Genomic DNA, 27,075 nt, shown 5'->3' on the forward strand with positions numbered 1-27,075 from the left:
AAAAAAAAAAGTGATATATAGGCTAGCCAATTATATTTAAAATATGTTTTTAAATAGATGTTTAAATTTAAATAAATCTTGCATAAGGATTAGACCTGAGTTGGTGCTAGATTGTGCATACATCTACAGTATGCATTCAAACACTGCCTGCATAACACATCCTTAAAACATATCATGATCATTGCCATAAACAAGAGCTGAGGAGGAGAAATCACCTAGGTTTCAAAATGAAAGCTGCTACTTTGTAAATATTTAAAAAGAAATCATAATAAATGTATCATATTCTTCATTCCTTTATATAGAATAGAATAGAATAGAATAGAATAAATCTTTATTGTCCACCAAGGTGGAAATTTTTCTTTGGCTCACCAAACATACAAAACAGTAAACATACAGACAACATTTACCAATATAATAAAAAGAAATTAATTAAACATGAGTAAAAATACAATACAATGCGAAATGTCATGATAAAAATATACTCCAATACCTTACCACTCATTTGTCATTATTACTTAGTTTGATTAAGAATGCTTATAGCATTTGGGATAAAAGATTTTTTAAAAGTACTTTTAGCTATAGGTACTCTGAAGCGTCTCCCAGACTTTAGAGGCTCGAACTGAACAGAAAGAGGGTGAGTACTATCTGCAGTAATTTTCCTGGCCTTTCTCCTCATTCTTTCAGTGTATATTTGTGTCAGGTTTTTTTGAGGTTTTCCTACTATTTTACTAGCCATTGACACAATCCTATTAAGCTTATATTTCAATTTGCAGGTTAAATGACCAAACCAAGCAGAGAGATGGAAGGTTAATATTCTCTTCTCCTGAGGTGACGTGAAGTGCTTGCTCTGGCAAGATAATCCTAATAATATCCTTTAGTGTGTGATGCACTAGGATTTTAAATTCCTGTAATGTGAGCATGTTTAAGATTTGAGAGAAGAATATCTGACAAGATTCTCCTTATGTGTGTGCTGCAACCAGATTTCATAATCTGCCAGGATTTAAAAAATCCTGTAGTGTGAGCCAGGCATAAGGTGTCGATAAATAATGCACACCCATGGAAAGTTTTTCAACCAATCAAAATAAAGCATTCAACAGCCTGTGGTATAATACGTTACTTTAATAATATTTGGGATATTATGGGGCACAATATTTATTTTTAACAAAAACCTTTAAAATATAGACAAAATCACCTGCTAATTTCTATTCTGTTGAACTGTATGATGTCACATTTCATTTCTCTGCTTTTCCCATAATTCCTGGCTTTCATTGTAAAAAAAAACGGTTAACTTAAAAATGAAACAATGTTGTTATTTTAAAATGTTGAGTTAATTTAACTTAAATATTAGTTGACTAAAAAAAAGTTGTAAAAGGTGTCAACTAATATTCTTAAAGGGGACATATCATGAAAATCATGATATGAACCATGTGTAAGTGCTATAATTGGGTCCCCATTGCTTGTATCAATCCAGGAAATGTAAAAACAACTCAGTAACTTAGTTTTGGTAACCCATTCTCTGCAAGCATGTGAAAACGTAGCTCATTGAAATTTGGCTCCCTTTGTGATGTCAGAAGGAGATGATAACTCCTATTCTGCGCTATCCAACCAAGGCACTGCCATTTAGTGCAGAGATCAGCTCATTTGCATTTAAAAGGATACACCCAAAACGGCACATTTTTGGTCACACCTACAAAGTGGCAATTTTTAACATGCTAAAATTATCTATATGGTTTTTTGAGCTAAAACTTCACATACATACTCTGGGGACAGCAAATATTTATTTTTACAACTTAAAAAAGTCTTGTGAAATGTCCCCTTTAAAAAAAAAAAGGAAACCCGTTATTGTGTTAAAAAGATTAAGTAAGCAATTTTCATACTGTTATGTATACCCTGGTACATAAAGTTGTTTTGACGTATGTTGTTGCATATCTGTACCAGAGGATACGTAACAGTATGGAAATTGCTTGCTTAATTTTTTTTAAATGTAAAGTCAACTAATAATTTTTAGTGTGTATAGCTGTTTCCTGTATAGCTCAGTGGTAGAGCATTGTGTGTTAGAGCCGAAAAGGTCATCATGGTTCGATCCCAGGGAACACACATACTGTTAAAAAAAAGGTATTCCTTGTAATGCACTGTAGGTCACTTTGGATAAAAGTGTCTGCCAAATGCATGAATGTAAATAGAATGCCTAGAGAAACCAATTAATCTGAAGTGGACTGCCTCATTCATTATGCAATTATTCAAATTAACTATTATTCATAAAGGGACGATCCCACTTGTGCTTTATTGATCTCACCAAAGCAATTTAAATTAGGGGGCCGTTGATTAACTACACTATTAACCCACACACCTAACTCATGAGCAGACCTCACAGACAGTGTAATGAGACCTCAAACCTTATGTAGTACTAGACTGAATAGATGTTATTATATGAAGTACTCATTTACATTATCATGCAGAGCAGGCCTGTCTGCTCTCTGGCGATGTGGATATATGAGTTAAAGGGAATGCGAGCTGTAAAGAATCCACGCTTGAGGGAGGAAACACAGTTGGCGTATGTCGAGTGAGACCAATCTCATTTGCGGCATTAGCGAAGACCTCCGAGTCTTGTAACAGCCCCGAGTTGTAAGCTGTGAAGATACGAAAAGCTCCAAGGCAGATTTGGACAAAGCCTGTTAAAAAAGTGTAAAAAGCACCCAGATTGCATTCTAGTACCAAACAAAAAAGTGTTAATGCAGCATGCTGTGACATGCTTAAATAGAAATAAACTCCGCTAATGCTGACAGCAATTAAACAGTGGGAGGTCGACGCGTTTTTGGGTTGTAGGTGTTTCTGTGCCATTGCTTTGGTTGAATCTGGGTTTAGTTTCACTCACCTGCACCCTAGGTGTTTTTATATGTGTGCACTCGAAAATAATGTTCCCTAGCTGACATTGGGGTGGCCACGGTACCCTATCAAAAAGTACACATTAATTTGCACCATATTAGTACATCAGAGGTACATATTGATATCAAATGTATACATACAGTATTAGAACAGTTTTAAATGGTACAGCTTGGGACCATTCTTTTAATTTAATAAAATGTATACAGTTCCTTGAATGCCCTTCTGATCAGAATAAATGGCGTGTAAATAAATTTAATTTAAAGCATTTACAGTTTCCAATGTAAGATTTAACTGAGCTGTTGATTTCCATCTCCAGGCTCAGCATGTGGCCCCATGACATCTCCCAAATCACAGGTAGTTACAAGTGATCAGCCAAACTCAAGAGATTCATCTAACTGAAGCCTCAAGGACCTCTCAAGATTTCTTAAGCTTTACCTGAAGTGCAAACAGATCATAAGAGCACCCAGTTAAGGATTATGCCCATATAGCACCCTGTGTTTGTGTATCTGACAATCTGTGTGGGTTTGAGCGACATTGCAACCATGGCTGACCCCTACCACAACAACATCTACCACCAAGGAGACGGCGACAGCTATGGGACTTATGGACAGGGACAGGACGGCTACGGTTACCAGACGGACTACCCTCCCCAGGAGGAAGACGCGGCCAGTGATGTCACCGAAGGGCACGATGAAGATGATCAAATGTATGAAGGGGAGTACCAGGGCATCCCTCACCCAGATGAGGCCAGGGCTGCGCGTAGGGCCGCAAGAGCAAAAGCCAGAACAACGGCAGACGCCATTTCAGAACAAGAGGAGCTGGCGGAACAATATGAGGACATCATGGAGGACTGTGGACATGGGAAGTTCCAGTGGACCCTGTTTGTGGTGCTGGGACTGGCTTTAATGGCAGACAGCGTCGAGTGCTTTGTAGTGGCGTTGGTGTTGCCCAGTGCGGAGAAAGACATGTGTTTGTCTCACTCTGAGAAGGGAATGCTGGGTAAGTGACTGGCTATGTTTGCTATGGCATGCTATTATACTATTGACATGTCTGCGGTATTTATATTGATTTATTTAATTTAGTGCATAGTGCATTAAAACTGTGATCATTATTTACACTTTCTAGAGTAAACTTTTAAAGGGACACTCTATGCTCATTTTCCAGCTCCCCTAGAGTTAAACATTTGATTTTTACAATTTTGTAATCCATTCAGCTGATCTCCGGGTCTGGCGGTACCACTTTTAACATAGCTTAGCATAATCCATTGAATCTGATTAGACCGTTAGCATCGCCATCAAACGTAAAGAGGACTTTGCTGCCGTAACATGCACAATGATATTACGCACTGCTCGACTTGTTAATGTTTAATGTTCATTTAACTTTAAACAAACTTTTGCCAAATAATAACAAAAATTTAAATCTACAGTAAGTTACTGGCAAACAGATGCAAAATTACAGCAACATTTTTTACAGTAGCAGAAATCATTGTTATCTATGCATCAACTATTGGAGATGAAATGAAGACAGAGTACGCTAATGTTTATGGCTGAAAAGTAATCAGTGGCGGCTAGTGACTGCTCTTACAAGGGGCACAAACTCAAAATAAGTGTTCGGAGTGTCATGTGTGTTGCTCGTGTTTTCAAAATATGTGTTTGTTGCGTCATGTGAACTATTTGCATCACGTTTCAAAATAAGTGCCTGCTGCACACGCGTCAAAACCGTTTTTGATAAAAGAGACGCTCATGCTCACAAAATACACACAAGACACTCCCTTAACACTAAACTCTGATTATGCATGAGATTTTGCGAGCATCTGGCAAACACGAGCATCTCTTTTATCATAAACCCTTTAGACGCATCTGCAGCAGGCACTTATTTTGACAAAACATATGATGCACAAAGGTTCACTTGACGCACCGAACAAATATTTTGAAATGACGAACCACACACATGACAGGCTAAATACACGTTGTGATGAGCTTCCATCGTGCGCCCTCGAAAAAGTATTCACGGACTGCCACTGAAAGTAATCCTTTGATACTGTCTGGACTTTTACAATTTACCCAGAAAGTCGTTTTTCATTACAAAAAAGCTACCTGGCAAAATCATCTGAATTAAATGCCATCCTTGGTTGCTGTTTATGCACATTGATGAAAAGTTTCACTTTAATTAATCCTGGTGATTTTGTGAATTAAGACAGTCTTGAGAAATGGCATCCAGTCAATATTAGCCAGCTGGTACTCAGGAATATCATCAATTAGGACTGTTCTCAAATTAGCTAATGGCACACTCCATAACTGAGATGCGTTAGATTACATTTGCTTAGGGAAGCAGTCGGGAAAAACTGACTTGTGATTCCCTAAGCTAAAACTGCCTAAGTCAAACTAAATCCGGAGATGAAAAACTAAGAGAGTCCGTGCAGATACGAGATGATTTATAAATCACTCTCTGACAGACAATATATTGGGTATATTAGAGATTAGGGACAGAAACTGTATTGTAGTTTGTCACTGTCTTTACTGAAATAATGACTAAAGTTATTTTAATTACATCAGGTGACAAAACAGAAATTAAAAACTAATCCTGATGATTAATACAGCTATTTTATTTGGAGTCTAAAAAGTGGCCTTGAAATTTTTTGCTGTCGATTGCCTGATTTAGGCCTAAATTCCAGAGGTCTTTTTAATAAATCTAGTTTTTAATTTATTACAGACAACATGCAGCCAGACTTAAAGGGGGACACTCCACTTTTTTTCAAATATGCTAATTTTCCAGCTCCCCTAGAGTTAAACATTTGATTTTTACTGTTTTGGAATCCATTCAGCTGATCTCCGGGTCTGGCGTAGGGATGCTTAACGATTAATCACGATTAATCGATAGCAGAATAAAAGTTTTTGTTTACATCATATATATGTGTAAACTGTCTATAATAACTTTGTATAAATAAATGCACACACATGCATGTATATATTTAAGAAATGTTTACATGTGTATATACATTTGTATATTTATTTATAATTTATATTATATGTAAATATAAATACCTAATATATAAATATATTTTTTTCTTATAATTATACATGCACGTGTGCATATTTATATATACATAATTATTATACACAGTTCACACACATATATGATGTAAACAAAAACATTTATTCTGCTATCGAATAATCGCGATTAATCGTTAAGCATCCCTCACGCTAAAAAATTACCAAAGAGTTTTGATATTTTTCCTATTTAAAACTTGACTTTTGTAGTTACATCGTGTACTAAGTCCATCGGAAAATAAAAAGTTGTGCTTTTCTAGGCCGATATGGCTAGGAACTATACTCTCATTCTGGCGTAATAATCAAGGACTTTGCTGCTGTAACATGGCTGCAGGAGGCGCAATGATATTACGCAGCAGCCGAAAATAGTCCCCTGCTATTAAAAGTCTGTGTACACGTTTATTACAAGGCGTACAAGGCTGTGCATTCAACCACACGCGTACAGTCGCGTACACGTAAAAACAGACTATCAGGTTTTAACATGATCTTTATGGGATGTGTAATCACTGGCAGTGTGAATGGACCAAAACCAAACGATCCCGGGACAAATCCCAGGATGCATTATCAGTGCACTTTCTGGAATCTCTTTGCCAAAAGGGTATTAAAGACATCGGCTTATCTTGTTTCATGCATCATGAAAGTACCAACATGACCATTTTAATGCATCCCATTGTGGTTGAATGATATTGATGTATGTGCACAAGTGGGTTGCAAGAAGGTAAAAACTGTTGTAAGCGTCAGGGAAGCCAGAATGAGTGAGCACTTTCTATCCTGAGCAGCCGTCGCAGAGAAAAACTGAGTCAGCAACTGCCCGAAAGATCGATGGCTTTGCTCCTGACCTTGCGCTGATACATTATCCTAGACCCACGTAGACGTCTCACTGCAATAAACATTGGGTTATATTCATCTCTCACTGATCCGTCACTTTAGCAGGAACATTCATGGTGTACCTTGTGCTGATCTGGACCTGAACATGCATGAAAAAATGAAGATGGGTCTGCTGCTTTAGATGTGCACATTGCTTTAGGGTCAAAATGTCTAAGTATATTACGTTTTTACACATATGCAATAGTAACAGTACACATAGTGCTATAATTATTTTTATTTATTAAAATTGGTTAATGTATTTTACACATACACAGTATTAATTCTACATCACATATAGCCTCAACACTAAAAGTGTAAACATTAGTAACCAAATATGAACTAAAAAGGATATTTATACATTAACCAAGGCAAATACTGTAAATACTAAGCAAGTATTTTATTCATTGTTAGTTTTTGGTACTGAATAAAAATACAAATTGTTAACATTCAGCTTGTCCCTTAAGTGACACAACCTTAAAAATGTAAATCTGCTCTACCCTTTAACCATTTAATCTAAAAATAGCATTATTTCAATCAAATGGGTCCATCAAGCACACCCAAAACATCTGCTATGTTGGGCTTGTCAACAGCAATGTTTTTAAATCACCAAAGATCTACAACGTTTTTAATTTTTGGGTGAATTCAAACCCACAACTCCATTAGTCTTTCCATTTGAAAGAAATTTAACATCCAAAAAACTGCACATTTTAATAATTTCATGCAATTCTGAATAAAAATACAAAATGAATGACAGGGTCTAAACATTCAGATCCTCATTTTGGATCAGAAACACTGTCACGACTGTGTGACTCGCTGGATTAAGGCTGACCAATGGAAAGCTTGGATGGTTGTCATGCTGAGCGGTGGGGGATAACAGTAGCTCAGTTCCATATGCTGCCGTGTTCCCAACAAACCTCCAACCACACGACCATCTGTACTCCATGCCAGACGATCAATGTCTGTCAATGCAACTTAGATCATATATAACCATGCTTAGTTTAAGAAACACAAAGTAGATGTGTAAACATGCATGGACCTAAATCCAAATGCAGAAAAGATGCAAGTGTTGCTGTATGCAGGACTCACCACATCTAATATAAAAAATATGAGACTGTATATACGTAACACATACATGTTTCAGAATAGAGAGATTCGTTTTCTTTATCCACTTTCTCTGCAGGCAGCTGGGAGTCCTACTTTCAAATCACTTTAATATCCCTAAATATTTCATAAATGAACGTAGGGAGGATAGGTGTAATACTTGAATTACTGACATGACAACTCTGTGAACATCCATGAAATAGGCTATTGATGTGGGTGCAGAAATGATTTTCGAGAAATTTAGTTATGCACTGAAAAAAATTATTCATTCAATTTACTTAATTTTTTAAGGTAAGTGGTTGCAATCAATTTATTTAAGCTACATTTAAACAAAAGTTTGTTGTTTTGTGTTATATTCCTTTTTTTTTTTTAAATGTAGCTTTATTAAATTGATTGCAACCACTTACCTTAAAAAATTTAGTAAATTGAATGAATCATTTTTTTCAGTGTGTTAAATTTGCAACTTTGTAGTTGTTAGCAAAATGTGTCGTTTCTGGGTCTGTCATTTTAAATGCAAAGGAGCTGATCTCTGCACTAAATGACAGTGCCGATAGTGCAGATTTTTTTAAATTAATGCTTCAAATATTTTACATATAAAACAGAATGAACAGAAAAAACAATGAAATCACATACATTAGCCATGAAAAAGTTTCACAAATAAAATAAGGGAAAAGAAAAGATAAACAAATACAATAAGAAAAGTAAATAAATAAATAAAATATATTAAAAAAGAATCAAGTTGACAAAGGCATAGGAAAACATTATGCATTAGAGGTATTATAGAAAAAATATTAATTTTTCTTGTTTTTTACAAATTTAAAATGTGGAAACATAGGCTACGATTTAAATTATTTTTGTTTGTGAATTAAAATGTTTCCAAATAAAAAAAATTACAATGTAGTTAATTGGAATATTAGTGGTGCCTTCATAGTAACATATTTTAACTGAAAGGGTTTGGAAGAAGGATAGTGCAGATGAAGGTGCAGTATTATCCCCTTCTGACATCACAGGGGGAGCCAAATTTCAATTACATATTTTTTTCACATGCTTGCAGAGAATGGTTTACCAAAACTAAGTTACTGGGTTGATCTTTATCACATTTTTTAAGTTGATAGAAGCACTGAAGGCCCAATTATAGCACTTAAACATGGAAAAAGTCAGATATTCATGATTTGTCCCCTTAAAAAGCTGTTAACAATTAAAACAATTTAGATAATTTAAAAAATAAAGAAATATTTACCACATAGAAACAAATCTATCATCTATAAGTCAGGAGTTTTCAAACTTTTTGATGGCAGGGACCCCTACATGATGAACCATTATGGAGGGACCCCTTTTCTTAAATATATATCCATACTTTTATAAAGAAACATTTAAACTGTTTTATTTCAATAGTACTGTAATTGTGAAATTATAAAGAAAGCCAATTGTTTACAAACTCAAATATTTGACACTTTTGTCGACAATTTTTGCTTTGTCTGTTCTCTCTTAACATTTTCTGGTGGACCCCTGGAAAAAAAATAATGGAAAGCACTTTAAATTATTTATTTAAAAAAAGATTGAATTAAACCAACAAAAATAAACAAATAAATGAAGACAATACCATTTTATCACTTTAATCTTTTTTAATAATTTCTGCTGATGTATAAGTGTAGTAATTCCTAAAAATGTTTTGAAGTCAACTTTTTCTAGGCTTATAATTTGTAACTTTTTTAAAGGCATGATAATAACTGCTTTGACTCTTTAATTTCATTGACGTAAAATTTTTAATGGATATTAAATATAGGCTTATTTAAAGTCTAAGCCTTTTCGACAACTGCTAATCTACTGGAATAATATTAAAGTGCTTTCTTCGTCATTTTAAGACTTCTGAAAGGTTCATATTGACTGTCAGTTTTTCCTCTGTTCTTCTAAAATGAGCACCCTACTTTCACTAAAAGTGTTATGAGTCACACACCTGTGAGTCCTGCAATAGCCTCTGAACACCCATTGACAGCCATTAAGGCTGACCAGGACCGCAAACCCTTTTATTGCAGTCACTTAACCTTACAGCAGCTCATTTGATGTTCTTATTCTTTATTTCTGGAACTGTGAACTTTTTTCCTTCAATTGGTTCTGACCATTTCTGAACTTGCAGTCGTACATACTTCCATGTTATTTAAAAAAAACCCACATGCACAGTCAATTTCTGTTTAATCGCAATAGAGAAAAATGCTTTAAATTGAACAGTAGCCTACATTCATTTTCAGCGTGTCAGAATATTTCTGCATCCTAACAAGAAAACAAGGTAATGTCTGCCCCCTAGAGGCACTGGAATAGTCAGTCTACCTTGCTCTCTTGTCTGCCTCTAATACCCATTTTCATCAATTGTGTATAAATAGTACTAATTTTAAAAAGTCATTCAGTGCATACAAGTCAAATTTTTCATGTATATGATAATTTTGCATGCATATGATAGGCCAGTCCTTACCATTTACTTAATACCGCTCATCTTTTAGTGTCATTTTATGTATAGGTTTCTCAATATCTTTCTTTTTATAAACCATTATCGCTTGGGGCTGGGTTTAGATTTGGGGTTTGGTTTAGGTAGGATGTCTGAAATGTAACAGAAATTTGTAAAAAAAAATAGAAAAAATTTAGAAACCAATACATAAAATGACACAAAAAGATGTGTGGTATTAAGTGAAAGGGAAGGACAGGCGTATATATGCATGCAAAATTTGACTTTTGCATTTGCAATTGGACTATTTATAAGCAATTCATGAGAATGGGTTTGCCTCTCATGAAGTCCAAATGACAACCCAGGGGCTCCAAACATGAAACTATATTTTCTATTTAACACAGTGATCCATAGAGCGTATACTGTAAAATACTTATATCCATAAAGTGATTTTAGTGCCTCATTCACAGTTATAGCTTTATTTGTGTATTTGTCATTCAATCTCACGTCTCTCCTTCAGGTCTGATAGTGTTCCTGGGAATGATGCTGGGAGCTTTTATATGGGGCGGCCTGGCTGACAAAGTGGGCAGACGAAAATGTCTGATTATCGTCCTGGCCATGAACTGCATCTCTGCTTTCTTCTCTTCATTCGCGCAGGGATACGGATTCTTCCTCTTCTTCAGGCTGTTCTCGGGCATTGGGTGAGCTGGAGAGAGAAACTGACATTTGAAAACAACTTTATTACTTTAAGCAGTAAAAGTCACACTTAGTAACAAATAAATACATATAAAATCGATAATTTTGACCCATACAATGTATTGTTGGCTATTGATATATACATGCGACTTATAATAATTATAATAATAACAATAATGCATTTTATTTCATGGTGCCTTTCAGAACACCCAAGGTCATTTTACAAACAATATACAGGTCACTGCATAAGACAGAACACACAGCAGACAAACAGCATATGAATATAAAATGCATTTATATCTCAATAAAACATTTGATAAAAAAAGCCTAAAAAGATATGTCTTAAGACGTTTTTCAAAAGTCAACAAGCACTCGCTATTGTGAACGTCAGGGGGAAGGGAGTTCCATAGGTGAGAAGTTGAGTAAGATATTGTGGTGCAAGATTATGAAGTGCTATTTATTTGTGCTTTAAAGGATAGTGTGCTATCCATGATGATACCCAAACTTTTAACCTGAGAAGAAGGACGAATTGTGGTAATGTCAATGGTGAAAGAGAAACAGTTCTAGTGCCACCAAGCAGAGTATCAAGTTTTGTTGCCATTTACCTTCAAAAAGAAAAGAAAAGAAAAGAAAAATTAACACCATATTTCATTAAAATATAACCAAAAGGGAGCATATATAATGAAAAGAAGCGGGCCCAAAACAGAGCCCTGTGGTGCCCCAGTAGTGACTGTTGATATTCTTGAACTAAAACCTTTTAATTGAATACGCTGATTGCGTCTAGATAAATATGAGCTAAACCAATGCAGAGTAATGCCAGTAATACCAATGGAAGCTAACCTGTCAAGTATCTTATGTGAGACAGTATCAAAGGCAGGCTCAGGTCAAGAAGGACAAATATAGTTAAAAGCCCAGAGTCAGCTGCCAGCAGTAGATCATTGGTTATTCTGACAAGAGCAATCTCAGTGCTGTGGTGGGGACGAAAACCAGATTGGAGAGATGTTCATGAATTTGAATTGCAATACAATTTTCCACTACCTTAGAGATAAATGGTAAATTTGAAATTGGACGGAAATTGTCAAGATTTAATGGGTCACCTCCTGGTTTCTTAAGTATGGGTGTAATAATAGCAGATTTAAGATGGAGATACGAGATCAGAACTAAGTGAAGTGTGAACAATTTTTGTAATCAACAGCAAAAGAGCTGGTAAACAAGCTTTCACTAAAGGAGTTGGTAGAGGGTCTAACTGACAAGTTGAAGATTTCAGATTTACCTACAGTATCAGACCCATTATCTCTGAAGCAGTAGGTAGTGTAAAACAGAGAAAACAGGGAATTGTGTGAGTTATAAACTGACAAGACTCATTATGTGTACCAGTAAGTAATTGCTGATGTACATTTTCAACCTTAAATGCAAAGAAAGTAAAAAAAAAACAGAATATTGTTCACCACCAAAAAGAGATGACTAGTTTTGTGTTCCAGTGTCACATATGCTTGGCAATATTGTAAGCCAATTATGCCAATAAAGCACTTAAAATTCAATATTGAAATTGAAAAATAGACAAGACAAAAGGTAGCTCTTTACCTTTAAAGACATATACAGTATTTGCCTGACATTGAAGAATAGAGAAGACAAAAGTTTTGCGTTCCACCTTGAAAGTTGTATATTTGCCTGAAAATATCACATTCTGTCTAATTAAAGAGAAAGTCTTTGTATATAAGTAATGTTGAGACTCATGGCTCTCTCCCTCAACACAACAATGCAATTTAATCTGTGAGAGTCAGGATGGTGATTACAGTTCTGATTTAAGAGCTCTTAGTCTATCTGGCACATCATAGGTCACTTTAAAATACTCTTCTCCTGTGGCTATTTACTAAGCTTTTATGCTTTACAGTGCATTAATGAAAAGAATGATATGCCATACAGCAAATAAGCCAACATAATAAAGACATTATACACTGTCCATATTTTTCAAAAGCATCCGGTCCTGTGGTTTTTTGTAGCATCGGGGGCTCCGTCCCAATCGTGTACTCGTACTTTTCCGAGTTCCTGCAGATGGATAAGAGAGGGGAACATCTCAGCTGGCTCTGCATGTTCTGGATGATGGGGGGCATATATGCGTCCTTCACCGCTTGGGGAATCATCCCTAGATATGGTATACAAAATAAACCATAGAAATCTTACACATACAGTACAAACCAAAACATTAAATGTTTAAAGCATACCTTAATGCATGATTTTGTTTATTATTTACTACTATAGCATTGTTTTGTATTTTAGGCTGGGGTTTCAGTATGGGCACAGAGTTTCAGTTTCACAGCTGGAGGGTGTTTGTGTTGGTCTGTGCTCTCCCAGCAATAGCATCTTTGATCGGACTGATGTTCATGCCAGAGAGTCCCCGGTTCCTGCTGGAGGTACATCACCAAATTTTATCAAAACCAATAGAGGGGTGCTAAGGCAAAACACAGTAGCTATATTTTGTCAGAGGTGTAAAAAGTACTCAAAAATGTTACTCAAGTGAAAGTACAAGTACTGAGTGTAAATTTTACTCAATTAAAAGTAAAAGTATCTGGCCAGAATCATACTTGAGTAAAAGTAAAAAGTACCACATTAAAATTTTACTTGAGTATTAAAAAAGTAAAAGTAACAGGAAAAATTTAAACTAGAGATTCTTGTTTAAGCTTTTAATCTCTAAAAACATGAAGTGAATGCACCACATACAAGGTTTTATCCTGCTTTACAACTGTTTGTATTTAATTGTATTTCAACTATAAAACGACCTAATTTCAGTATCCATCATGCTACTCAAAGTTTTGAAACCTCGAATTTAACTAAAGCAGAAGCTGATTTTCAAAATTAAGTATCAAGCATCTCACAGACAGCCAGTGCAGAAAGAGTTGTATTAGTTCTTGTTCACACTGTCAGTCCAAATCTGATTTTGGTTCATATTCGATTGGAACCCAATCACATTTAGAACGTGTGAACGGCTAAAAACCACATGAAATCTGTTTTTTTCTTTTCTGCTTCAAGCTATATCCAGAGGTGGTTTGAAATACTTTTCAAATCACATTTCCAGAAATACATTTAAGTCTGACCGCTCTGATCGTATTTTTGTAGCTTTTCGGTTACGTCATGCTGTTGCGTCACGCAAAATGTAAACACAATTGTTGTGCCAGTGTGACGTCATTGCCATAGAAACACTGCAGATAATCCAGAAAATTGCAAAACCCAACAGGACGCACAGATCGGATCTAAACAGTTGTGATACACAATGTGGACAGTGAGTCTGTCCAGTCAGACATGCAACAAAATCAGATTTGGACGGACAGCGTGAACAAGGTCTTAGTCTTGATAGAGAGGCTGCAAATAGCAGTGAACGTGAACAGAGACTTCCTGGTGTCTGAAACTCAGGCCAGATATCCATCCAACTTTTAGCTGGCTTAATGTGTTGTCGGTTTCAAAGAAGCGAAAAAATCTTCATCCGACGAGCCCACTCGCGAGTCTCTAGCCCTTTCTCGGGCCGAGATATGGTCAACCCTTTCCAGAATTTTCCTTGGCCTTAGCTCAGGCACCTTAAGTCCAGGGCGTTCGCCCTTCGGGTCCCTTATCCTACCCAAGAGGGCCTTTCCAACAAGCCCCCCATGAGTCTCTAGCCCTTTCCCCGTACAAGATACGGTGGTCCTTTCCTCGATTTTTTCCACGGCTGTAGCTCGGGCACCTTAAGTCCCCTCGGGTATAAGCGACCCAAAGGTATCCAAGCTACGGTCGTTGGAAAATCAGGGGAATGACCACTGTATCTCAGCCGTGGAAAGGGTTAGAGCGTCAGGGTTGGCTCGTTGGAAAGGCCCTATCAGGATAAGGGACGCCAAGGGCGAATGCCTAGGACTTAAAGCGACCGAGCCACGAACGTTTGAAATTCAGGAGACCGTCGGCCACAGAAAGGGTTAGAGAGTCGGGGGTTGGCTCGTTGAAAAGGCCCTCTCAGGTAGGATAAGGGACCCGAAGGGCGAACACCCTGAGCTACGACCGTATGAATTTCAGAGAGTGGCACGCTGTATCTCGGCCAAGGAAAATAAATAACATTTAAATTAAACTGTCCATCAGCACAATTCAATTGGTTTGGTAAGAGTAAGGGAAAATAAAGTGATCTCTAAAAAATAAGTACTTTTTGACTGTAAATAAAATTGTAAGGAGTAAAAAGTACTTTTTTTCTTAAAAAAATGTAATCAAGTAAAAGTAAAAGTACTGATTTTAAATTGTACTCAAGTAAAGTAAAAATCCCCAAAAATAATACTTAAGTACAGTAATCAAGTAAAATTACTCAAGTACTTTACACCTCTGTATTTTGTTAATAACAATTTAAATAAAATGTAGTCAGTAAAATGTAGCCTTTTTGGTAAGCATTATGTATGTTTATTTAAAGTATAATCACTATAAAATACTTCAGTATAGTATGATTTACAATAGTTTACTACAATAGTTAACACTTGACTTCAGTTATTCATTCATTGAGTCAAATTTGTGTATGAATATAGTAAATTGTGTATTTATTAACGTGCACAGCTCTTATGTTGTCAATCTCAAACAAAGACTGTGTGTGTATGTAGCCAGTTTGTAAAAATTACACATCTATGACATCACTCTTATCGACTTTTCCAGAACGCCAAACATGATGAGGCTTGGATGATTCTGAAACAGGTCCATGATACCAACTGGAGAGCGAAAGGAGAACCAGAGAGAGTGTTTACTGTAAGTCTGACTCTTGAGAGCTGTAAATCCACACTGTATGTTGGGAACACATACTGATAAGAAATCAATTGAATGCGTTGTAATTCAATTTGGATAAAAGCATCTGCCAATTGCATAATTATGTAAATAAATCAAAATGTTTATCAATGTCTTGATCCTGTGCACTGCTGTCTATCATGCACTCTCAGAAAAAAAGATACAAGAAGGCATAAAATGTTGTCACCGGGGTAGTACCTTTTCAAAAAGTACACTTTTGTACCTAATGACAATTTTCCATTGCATAGTAGGCTACCCCACGCCTTGGGTCACCTCACTTTTAAGGGCTTTTCCATTGCAATACCAGTGTTTTCCAGACTTGCAGTTTGTGGCAGCACGTCCGCATAAATGAGGCTCAGTGGAGGGTGTCAAATGACGTCATGGGTGGAGGGTACAGAAACTGTCATGTGAGACAGGGGTAGTGATAAATGCCATCTGCAAACATCTATTTGTGGTGGTCAATTTTAATTTTGGGGAATTTATTCAAATAAATTAATGTATGGGAAACACTGCATTCCAATGATGCTCGCTCCCACTTTTTGTATGATGTCACAGCAGTAGGCACCTCAAATATAATGACATGCCAAAAACTCTTTCCAACTCTGAAGTGATACCAAACTCAATGGAAAAGCTAACCGAGCTAAAGTAAAGTGACCTTACCCATGGGATACTATGCAATGGAAAAGCGTCATAAAAGTGCAAACCATAGACTGTAAAAAAAGATGGACAACGCCCGTTCGCTCTCTTCCATTGCTGAAAAGATAAGCCGTGATGGTACATTCACACGGGGCGTAAGCGTTAACGCTTAACGGAAGGCTTGTCTGAAGCGTGGCCAACAGCCAAATCACAGGGGCCGCAGCACATGCGCCGGTCTTCCATAAACGTAATTGGCTGGCTCTGCCTAGGTTATTTGCTTAAGGCAATCTGATTGTTGAGAAATGTTCAACTTCTGCCACGAGCAACGGCAGTGACGCGGCGCCGACGGATCCACAATTCAGTTCGCCAACGCTTGATGTCACCCATTAAAAGTGAATGGGAAGCGTCAACGCTTATGCCCCGTGTGACGGCGCATTCACACGGGGTGTAAGCGTTAACGCTTAACGGAAGGCTTGTCTGAAGCGTGGCCAACAGCCAAATCACAGGGGCCGCAGCACATGCGCCGGTCTTCCATAAACGTAATTGGCTGGCTCTGCCTAGGTTATTTGCTTAAGGCAATCTGATTGTTGAGAAATGTTCAACTTCTGCCACGAGCAACGGCAGTGACGCGGCGCCGACGGATCCACAATTCAGTTCGCCAACGCTTGATGTCACCCATTAAAAGTGAATGGGAAGCGCCAACGCTTATGCCCCGTGTGACGGCGCATTCACACGGGGCGTAAGCGTTAACGCTTAACGGAAGGCTTGTCTGAAGCATGGCCAACAGCCAATCACAGTGGCCGCTACACATGCTCCGTTCTTCCATAAACGTAATTGGCTGGCTCTGCCTAGCTTATTTGCATAAGGCAATCTGATTGGCTGACGCACACGTTGCCGCTTGAAAAGTTGAGAAATGTTCAACTTCTGTCGCGAGCAACGGCACTGACGCGGCGCCGACGGATCAACAATTCGGTTCGGCAACGCATGACATCACTCATTAAAAGTGAATGGGAAGCGTCAACGCTGACGCCCGTGTGAATGCGCCGTGAATGCGCCATCAGTATCCCGATACGGCGGTGACATCTTGGGTCTTGAGTTTGCGGAGTAGCGATCCCGGGACCAGTCCTGCGCAGTAGTGAGCAGGAAGTAAAGCCGCGAAATCAAGGCCCCGCCCTCGCTCTCGCAGAATGCGCATATCACAGCTGTCAATCATGACGTGAGCACTCAATAAAAACAAACTTATTTTAAAAACAATTGGTCTCAAGTCCCATTGAATAACATGGGGGAGGTGGGGTTTATGACCTATACTGGGACCGGGGGATCAAGACGTTTTGGCTTCACTTTTCAGGGCTTGTGCGGCACGCTTGGTGCAAACTGGTACCTCAAAGGCACACATCTGTACTTATATGGTACATATTAGGACCTTTTAAAAACGTTTTTGCCTTTTTTCTGAGAGTGAGATTGATGAGATTTTTTTTAATGAGTAAAGATTCATGTGTCATTGTTTTGAAAACTTTACTGATCCAGGTAACACATATCAAGACTCCAAAGACACAGGAAGACGAGTTTATTGAGATTCAGACTGCGACTGGAACAGCTTTTCAGAGATGGTTTGTTCGGACTTTGACACTGACCAAACTGGTAAACTTTACATCTAATTCTGTTGCACCTTTATATGTATATGGATTGCTATGATGCGCATTTATTTTTCCATATTTCATTTAAATGTGAACAATTTTGTGTGCAGGTCATCCGAAATGTTTTGTCCCTGTTTGGTCGGGATCTAAGACTCGCTACTCTGCTAATGGCTGTTATATGGTTCACAATGGCATTTAGGTAAACACTACAGTAGTACATACTTGCACCCTAGATACACAAAGTATGCATTTAATAAAACATCTGAAATATTTTATTTCAGTTATTACGGGCTTTCGGTGTGGTTTCCTGACATGATAAAATACCTACAGCACGAGGAGTACGAATCCAAGCTGAAAGTGTTTCATAGAGAGAAGGTGGAGCAGTTTCATTTCAACTTCTCCTTGGAGAATCAGGTTCACAAAGAAGGCGAATACATCAACGATAAGTGCGTCCCGTACATCGTGACACGAACATAAGTGTAAAATTCACAATTGTCAAGCAGCAAGATCTTAAACTGTGCTATGGACTTTCTTTTAGGTTCATCAACATGGAGATGAAGTCTGTGAAGTTCGAAGACTCTCTGTTTGTGGACTGCTTCTTTGAGAACATCAGATCCACAGAAACCTTCTTTGAAAACTGCACACTTATCAGGACTACATTTTACGACACGGGTAAGAGAGCTTACATCTATGATCTTACGATCTAAGGAACCAGCATTTACTGTTTCTTCATCATTTCCACAGATTTATACAAGGAGAAGTTTGTCGACTGTACATTCGAGAACGTTACCTTCGAGCACACTAGGAAGGGATGCCACCTGGACTACGGTGAGGAGAATGACGTTCTCATCTACTTGGTCAGCTTTCTGGGTAGCTTGGCTGTGCTGCCTGGAAATATAATCTCAGCACTTTTCATGGACAAAATTGGGAGAATTAAGATAATAGGTAAGCAAGACTGTTTTTAGAAAAAGCAGTCTGTAATCTAAGTAGCTAATGTTTTTTAACCACAAAAGCCTTTGCACACCATCCTGTTCATTTTTAATACATTTACGGTTTTCTCTGCAGGTGGTTCGATGCTTATTTCGGCTGGCTGTACCTTCTTCCTTTTCTTGAGCTTTAGTGAGGCGGCCATCATAGCTTGGCAATGTTTGTTCTGTGGAGTTAGCGTAGCGGCGTGGAACGGCATCCAGGTCATTACTGTGGAGCTCTACCCAGCTTCAAAAAGGTATTGTTTAACATAAACAGTATCTAAGGCTGGGTTTACACACCAACGATGTATTAAAAAATGAAAACGTTTTTTTGTATGCACAACAACATTACCAAAAAGATCTGCGTATACCCCGATTCGCGAAAAATGCTGTATTATGCGTGCCAGGCCAGTAGGCGGCAATGTTACTTTGTAAAGAAGCTCTATAGACCTTTTCAGCAGTAACAACATAAACAAGCGGCTGTCGCGGTCCGCACGTAACTTCCGGTAAACTCCGCTAAGAATAAATAATAACAAAGTTCTTTAAACGTAGTTTATTTATATAACAAGCAAAAAAAACAACACATAAATTACCTAGGAAACCAAAACATTTGTTATTTTCGACGAGGCATTCGTTCAAGAGATCAGTTTAGTAACTAAACGATTAAAAAAACGAAACCGGAAGTAAGGTTCGGATCCAGACGTGTATCACGTGCGTCCGATGAAACCGTCTATACAGAGCAATTTCAAAAAAATTAAGATACCGAGAGCATTAATTTTGTTTAAATAGATGTCTATTGAGTGGAAAAATATTGTAAACTTTGTTGTTGAAGCATTAACTTCCCTGCCATGGCGAGTTAACTTGTCAATTAAGAGAAAACGCTTCCCTGCCAATGATGAGTATTTCCGGCTTTCGCAATACCGCTTTTTTCCTTGCAACTTATAAAACCCGGATGTATCGCCCTATGGCAAACAGCTATATGTCCGTGTAAGTTTTGAGGATCGCTCTGCATCTGATCTCTATCAAAAGTCCTTCACAAAAATTGAATTATCTAAGCTTTTGCTCAAAATTTGGTGTTTTTGAAGAAACCTACCCATATTCGAGAGGTGATAAAAAGAGAACTAATGAAGGTAGGATGAAAGTTTTTTTGTTTGTTTGAAAGCAGAGGGTCTGTATATTTATATATTTTAAGAAGAACATTTTCTGGAAGGCATTCAAATTTTGTGAAAATCATGAAAAATGCTGGCGCTGGCAACTTTTTATTAAAAACGCTGGCGGAGAAAGAGTTAATAAATTCACAAATTAATCATTATCTTGAGTAGCACAAACAGAATCGGATACTGGTTCAGTAATTGATCAACAGGAACAAAAGCAAAGACACTTACAGCAGGACTTCTCATTCTGGTAATAAATCCTTGTTTGTTTATTCGCTATTTTAATAAAAAAGTGACGTACATTTTTTTAATGCATTGTGTAAATGTTGTAAGTGCAGTACAATGCCAACTGAGTAAAAAGGTTTGCTGTTTTTCATGTTGTTTACATTACATGCACGTATGTGCCGATTGCAAACAAAACACGTGAGATTTTGATTTACTTACGCCTGTGGTTGAGACTCCTAAACAGGGTCTTATAAAGTTGGGACCGATCCATCAGTAAACAAGTGGCAAATCCAACATCAAACTGAGCCTTGTTTGTAAAGCAATCCTCTCCGAAATGCAGCCAGGAACAACATAAACCCATTCGCAATTACTTTACTGTCCGTGTAAAACGAACTGCATCCACTGTTGGTGAATCCATCTTGCTAAAACAAAGTTGTCGGGTGCTGTGCAGTGATACCAGTGACTTCTACTCGATGGAGCAATGCTAATGCACGTTCTCGCTCTCACTTGACATGCAGGGCATGCGTGCTTTTCAGGGGGTAAAGGACCATAAAGGGAATATGGGGTCAGTCAGGTGTAACAGATTCCCCTGTTTGAAAACTTTCTGAAACTTGTATAGGAGGTGTGACTTTGGCCCAGAAATACTCCGTCACAAGCTTAAATGCTTATTTGACATTCTGCTTATGTTTAGCATGATGACTACAACTCTTAAACTGTGTTAATAAGTCAGAATGGATGTTTAATCTCTTTATAGGTCCTTGGCCTGAAAAAGGTTGAAGAAGACCTGTGCACGAGAGAATGAACATCAGCTTTGAATTGTTATGCTAATAGCTCTTACTTTCTTTTATAGAGCCACAGCATTTGGAGTCCTGAATGCCACTTGTAAACTGGCAGCCATATTGGGGAGCTCAATCTTCGCCTCATTTGTAGGCATTACCAAAGTCATTCCCATTCTTCTATCTTTCTGTGCTCTGGTTGGCGGAGGAGTGCTCGCCCTCAAACTGCCCGAAACCAGGGAGAAGATCTTGCTGTGAAGATTCAAAGCCTAACCATTGGTCCAGCCAATTACTGTAGATATGGCTGATGGTGTGAAGTACTGCAATATTGTCCAAATGGTGGATCTACCGCAACCCCTTGTTAACAATTAATATTATGAAATATAGCTAATATTTGTTCAAAATATAGCTAATATTTGTTCAAAATGGGCTTCAAAATATCTGCACTAGCTATATACTGTAGTCCCAGGAGTATTACAGTAAATTCCTACACGGAAAAAATTGTCCCAGATTTGAGTAGCTGTGGATTATATGTTGACAGATCATTGAAGTCTCAATCCTGTGCCATTTTTTGGGTCAAAAAATTCAGGTACTGTTAAATAAATCGTATTCTTTATCTTGTATTTTGCCCTTCCGCAAGCAGCTAGCTTCTCACCCTTTGCCTTTTGCTAATAATAACATAAAAATGTATTTTTGTCCTGGTGTTTGCAAGTGTCCTGTGTCAATAAGAATGATTTCAATGATTTTGGCCAATTGTTTCCTTATGTATTTGTATGCTCAGCGCAGTATGTGATCTTGTGTTTGTTGGGTTGTTATTATTTGCTTTATTTATTGTAATTGGCCAATTTGAACGGTGCACCTTAAAAAAAGATATATTTTCACTCTGTGTTTCTTAGTGCTCTCTATCGCTCTCTCTGTCCTTTCTGTTTTTTCATTAATCGTGCATCCTGTGGAGTCAAGAAACCGTAATGAGATGTCTTGTTGACTCGGATGGTGCTCAGTTAAACCCTGTTGCCATCTATTGAGCAGTTTCACAGGGCCACATATATATGTACTTGTTGTTGACTGAGTTGCATGTGTGTAACGTTTGTCTTCTTCAGTGTGTTGTTGGTGAAACATTGTCTGGATGATCTAATCTGTATGTGTCACTGCAAATAAAACCATCGGTAACCTGCATTCTCACTGTAGTTTTACATGGTTGAGGGCCGCTTTAATATGTGGGCATAATGAATCAAACATAACATCATAGTTTATCAATCTTGAACAGATCTGTGCATGTCACTGTATCACTGCTTTGCATTAATAAATTGTGTACAATGCATTCACCAGAATGAATCGAAAGTTTACGAAGTTTCTTTACGAGATGAATATGGATATTTCCTCAAAGACCATCGCGTTTCAACAAAATAAGAGAAGTTAATACTTATGCATAAATATTTTGTTATTTATTTGTATTTATTTCCACTCGCTTCATCACTTTTATATTTATTTCGAGATAGATTCATTGTATGTTTTCTGTTCTGATGATTTGATTTGTTTTGTGACTGTAAATTATGAATTACAAAATTAAACATATTTATGTGTTATGAGTTGCCTCCTTTATTTATTTATTTAATTTTTTTTGTTGAACTTTGCACATTGGCATGAGTTCATCCTGTCTCTGCATGTCAGCTCGTTCTGTTCTGGGATTTGCGCAACTGTGTGAAAGATGTAACACAACAAGACCTGGGAAACTGAGCTGGACCCAAGTTGATTTTTCGCTTGGTTGAGAGGTTTCAGTTTTTAGACATAGAAGATATTCTGCACGTACGTCACAACGGCTGGAGTTGGGGGGGGGGGTGATGTATGTGGGTTGACTTACAACACCTTTGTTTTACGTTTTTATCAAAGAAACCCCAGCTTACCCTTAACTGAAACCCTAACCATTTTTACCTCTCAAATTAGTGTGAAATAATAGTTTGAGAAAAAAATTGAAAGCCCCAAACCCCATCCTAAACCCAACATACACCCTAATCCTAATTCTGCAATCTGATTGGTTAATTAAAATGTTGATACAGGACCACATCCTAGATGGGTCCTTTATAATAAATACAATATGCCTTAACTCTCTCCCCATGTGTAATCTTGTCAATTAAGGCTACGTTTACACGGAAACGATCTGAAAGAAAACGCAAAAGTGGCATTGCGTTATCACTTTTTATCTCGCGTTTCTACGAGCATTTTTAGGAGGAAATCTGCTTGCATATGGTGACGCAAAAGTGTGATATTAGATGTAGTATGCCTGCGTACAACCCTCCTCCTTATTCTCCCAGGTCTCGTCCAAAGTAGTGATGTTACGTTCGTGAACGAATCGTTCTTTTTGAACGAATCTTTTATGTGAACGAATCGTTCTCGTTCACGCCATCCATTGACTCATATTTCTCGTTCACTAAAATTTCCCTCCCTTCTTGAGGAGCACGGACAAATGATGCGCGGCTTTCTTTTCGCCTTCAAAGAGTGACAAAACTACGAGCCAATGGCAATCGAGTATAAGCTGTGGCCGAGCATATGATTGGCTCAACGTACTGAATAAATACGCCCTTCACTGACCGAGCCGCTGTTTTGAGTCTGAACGAACGAGAGAGAGATAGAGAGATCGCGTTCTTAAACAAACTGAATGACTGGTACAGGTTCAACCTAATGAATGAGAGAGATCGTATAGATAGCGAGTGCAACGTAAACAATCTTGTGAAAGAATCATGTGGTTTTATTTTAATAAAGTTATAGTAACCATGTTTAGGCGGACTATTTACCTTAATACAAATGATAAGCAAGGTAATTACTGTTGAAAAAATTTGTATTTCTGTTTAATATAGTTTTATATGTCTATATAGTTTAATCCACCCTTTCACCGAACTTAAATCAGTCATCTGCGTCTGAACGAAGTCTTGAACGACATGACCGAAATTATATGATTCGTGAACGAGGATCTGATGACTGACTGAACCAGAGGAGGCATGCACGGGAGTCTTTATTTACAACAAATCCAGATTAGATGTACTATGAATGTACGTGTGTCTTAATATATTCGGTAACTTGATAAAATTATGCTTAGTATTTCACAATTTGAGCTTTATTAAAAACGCATGAGTTTTTGCGAAAAGTCATTCATTGTCTTATAACACATAATGACACACATCTTTGCCACCTAATGGCGTATTTTTGTAAAATTAAGAAATGGTCACTGAACGAATCAGTGAACGAGTCTGAACGAATCATTTTGGTGAACGAACTGAAAATGAACGAGTCACCTAAATGAACGAAAATTTCCATCACTAGTCCAAAGCCTCAATTGGCACATCAACAATTTGATGGAGGTAATTTAAGGGATAGTTCGGCCAAAAATGATATTAAACCCATGATTTACTCACCCCAAAGCCGTCCAAATTTTTCAGACAAACACATTTTTCAGGTATTTTTGAAAATGTTTTAGATCTTTCAATTAATCAAATGTGAAGTTATGGGGTCCAGGTCCTTCAAGTCCAAAAAATGTGCATCTATCCTTTACAAAATAAATCCAAACGGCTCCAGGATGATAAACACAGTCCTACTGAGGCTAATCTGCACCGTTTTGTTGTAGAAATATCCACATTAAAAACTTTATAAACGAAAATAACTTGATTCCGGTAATGCCGCCATCTTAGTCACGTCGAGAGCTTATGCAGCTTACGGAGGTTTCTCTGCTGCTGCTCTGTGCCCTCGCCCTCCGTATTTGTCATACGTCACTAAGAAAAGTGCGTACACTACGCTAATACTCTCTCCTGAATACAGAGGAGTCTAAGATGGCGGCGCTACCGGAAGGTATTCTATTACGTTAATAAAGTTTTAAATATGGATATTTCTACAACAACACCGCGCGGATTACCCTCAGAACACCTTTGTTTATCATCCTGGAGCCGTTTGGATTTCTTTGGGGAAGGATATATGCACTTTTTTGGGACTTGAAGGATGTGGACCCCGTAACTTTACTGTTTAGCAGCTGAAAGATATTAGACATTTTCTAAAATAACTGAAAATGTGTTTGTCTGAAAAATTATCGACATATGCATCTCGGACGGCTTCGGGGTGAGTAAATCATGGGTTTAATATCATTTTTGGTCGAACTATCATTTACATTTACATTACATTTTCCAAAAACTCAAAAGAAAACATTTAAATTTTTAACTAAACATAGCCTAAGTGTCATTAGCTATCATTTTATAACTGACTGTATATTTACAGTACTTGGCCTTTTTTATATGGGCACCACATACGTGTGTTTTCCTCACAATGCAATGTCATATTTCTCTTGATTTGCAGCACTTCATTCCCAAGATATTTTGTTTTGATTCACACCCAGGGTGCAAAATGCCACACACCACCAGAGGAGGGAATAAGAAAACATTGTGCTTCCCATGGGAATGTTAGGAGAAGATCTGGATAATGTTGCTGCTATGGACTCTATGACATCAGCATCAATACTGAATGGAAACATGGACCCTAAAAACCCAAAGACTTTTAATGTTTTCGAATACACACGAACATTGGATCTTATAAGATTGTGGTGGATTCTGGTGGTGAAGTAATTCATGTTAACTCTCTCATCCACCAGCCCTCAGAGGTGCCAAAGACCACCACAATCCTGGCACCTCTCGGTTCCCAGAGGGTGAGATCGGGGTTAGGTAAGTACACAAAGGAGGGTCACCAAGTTCTTGAAAGGACATTTCAGGGAGCATTTCATTTCTGTTGTGAAAGATTTTAATGATAATAAGGATAGGATGTCTTTTTAGCAATCCAGAATTCACCACTTAAGGTTATGGGTTCGATTATAAAGAATATGTATAGGCTACTGTATTTGAAGGCAAGTCACTTTAGGTAAAGTTGTTTTTGAGATAGTCAACAGTTAAGTGATCATGTAACTCAGTTGGTAGCATTGTGTTTAGCATAACAAAGGCTCTTGGGTTATTTCAGGTACCACACATTCGGTTTGGAAAAAAACTTTCTGCCAGATGTATACATGTAAACAAAGTTCTGTATCAAATCAGTTGGGATAATGTTAACCACACACTGGCCAAAAACACTTCAGGTTTACAAAATGAACTCTTGACTTCAGTTAGGAAAGGTCACGAAAAGCTCTGGTGAACTGTGTCTCACAGGTTTAACACCTAGCAGTTCTCAAGCTGTCGTGTAAAGGTGCCAGTCTAAACAGAGACGTCTCAAAACTCCCACACGCATTCAAAAAGTCTAAAAGTGTACAGTAGAGACACATTCTCTGTAAAAATCAGTGTGTTTTCAAATTAAAGAAATAGTTCACCCAAAAATGAAAATTTTGTCATGATTTTCTTATCCTCATGTTGTTCTAAGTCTGTATGAATTTCTTTTTTCTAATGATAACAAAAGAAGATATTTTGAGAAATGATGGTAAGCACACATTGAATTCCATCGTATTTGTTTTTCCTACTATGGAAGTCAATGGTTACAATCTGCTGTGTGCTTACCATCATTTATCGAAATATTTTCTTTTGTGTTCATCCGAAGAAAAAAATAATTCCGGTTTAAAACAACATGATGATGAGAAAATCATGAAAGATTTTCATTTTTGTGTGAACTATTCTTTTAAGTTCTGCATTCCCAGTTTTTTTCCAGATAGATGGCAACTACCAGATCCATGTGTATTCACGTGTAAAAATTCTTAGTGGGAAATCTAACAAACTTGAAGTCTAAATGGGTCTTTTTCTAGAAAGGTCTTCTCAGTATGACAGTATATCGAAGTGATGGGTCTTAATATTGTTTAGTCAGCTTCATTACTTCAGTTACATGTGTGGTGTGAAATTCC

At 37.5% G+C, this 27,075-nt stretch overlaps 1 protein-coding gene across 2 annotated transcripts in view; it reads left to right on the top strand.

Moving 5' to 3' along the window:
* sv2bb (synaptic vesicle glycoprotein 2Bb) overlaps positions 1–21,620 on the top strand; it is a 56,951-nt gene extending 35,331 nt beyond the window's left edge. For both annotated transcript variants that reach the window (XM_065291571.2, XM_065291570.2), the window contains 12 exons: positions 3,203–3,885; positions 10,865–11,045; positions 13,044–13,195; positions 13,321–13,454; positions 15,700–15,789; positions 17,989–18,102; positions 18,209–18,297; positions 18,380–18,544; positions 18,637–18,770; positions 18,843–19,043; positions 19,164–19,323; positions 21,296–21,620. In XM_065291571.2, coding sequence (XP_065147643.1) covers positions 3,429–3,885; positions 10,865–11,045; positions 13,044–13,195; positions 13,321–13,454; positions 15,700–15,789; positions 17,989–18,102; positions 18,209–18,297; positions 18,380–18,544; positions 18,637–18,770; positions 18,843–19,043; positions 19,164–19,323; positions 21,296–21,479 — 2,061 coding nt within the window. In that variant the 5' untranslated portion in view covers positions 3,203–3,428 and the 3' untranslated portion in view covers positions 21,480–21,620. The remainder of the gene's footprint in view (positions 1–3,202; positions 3,886–10,864; positions 11,046–13,043; positions 13,196–13,320; positions 13,455–15,699; positions 15,790–17,988; positions 18,103–18,208; positions 18,298–18,379; positions 18,545–18,636; positions 18,771–18,842; positions 19,044–19,163; positions 19,324–21,295) is intronic.
* The last annotated feature ends 5,455 nt before the right edge of the window (positions 21,621–27,075 follow it).

Source organism: Paramisgurnus dabryanus, chromosome 23 (assembly GCF_030506205.2).
Source record: "Paramisgurnus dabryanus chromosome 23, PD_genome_1.1, whole genome shotgun sequence".
NCBI classification, from domain to species: Eukaryota; Metazoa; Chordata; class Actinopteri; order Cypriniformes; family Cobitidae; genus Paramisgurnus; species Paramisgurnus dabryanus.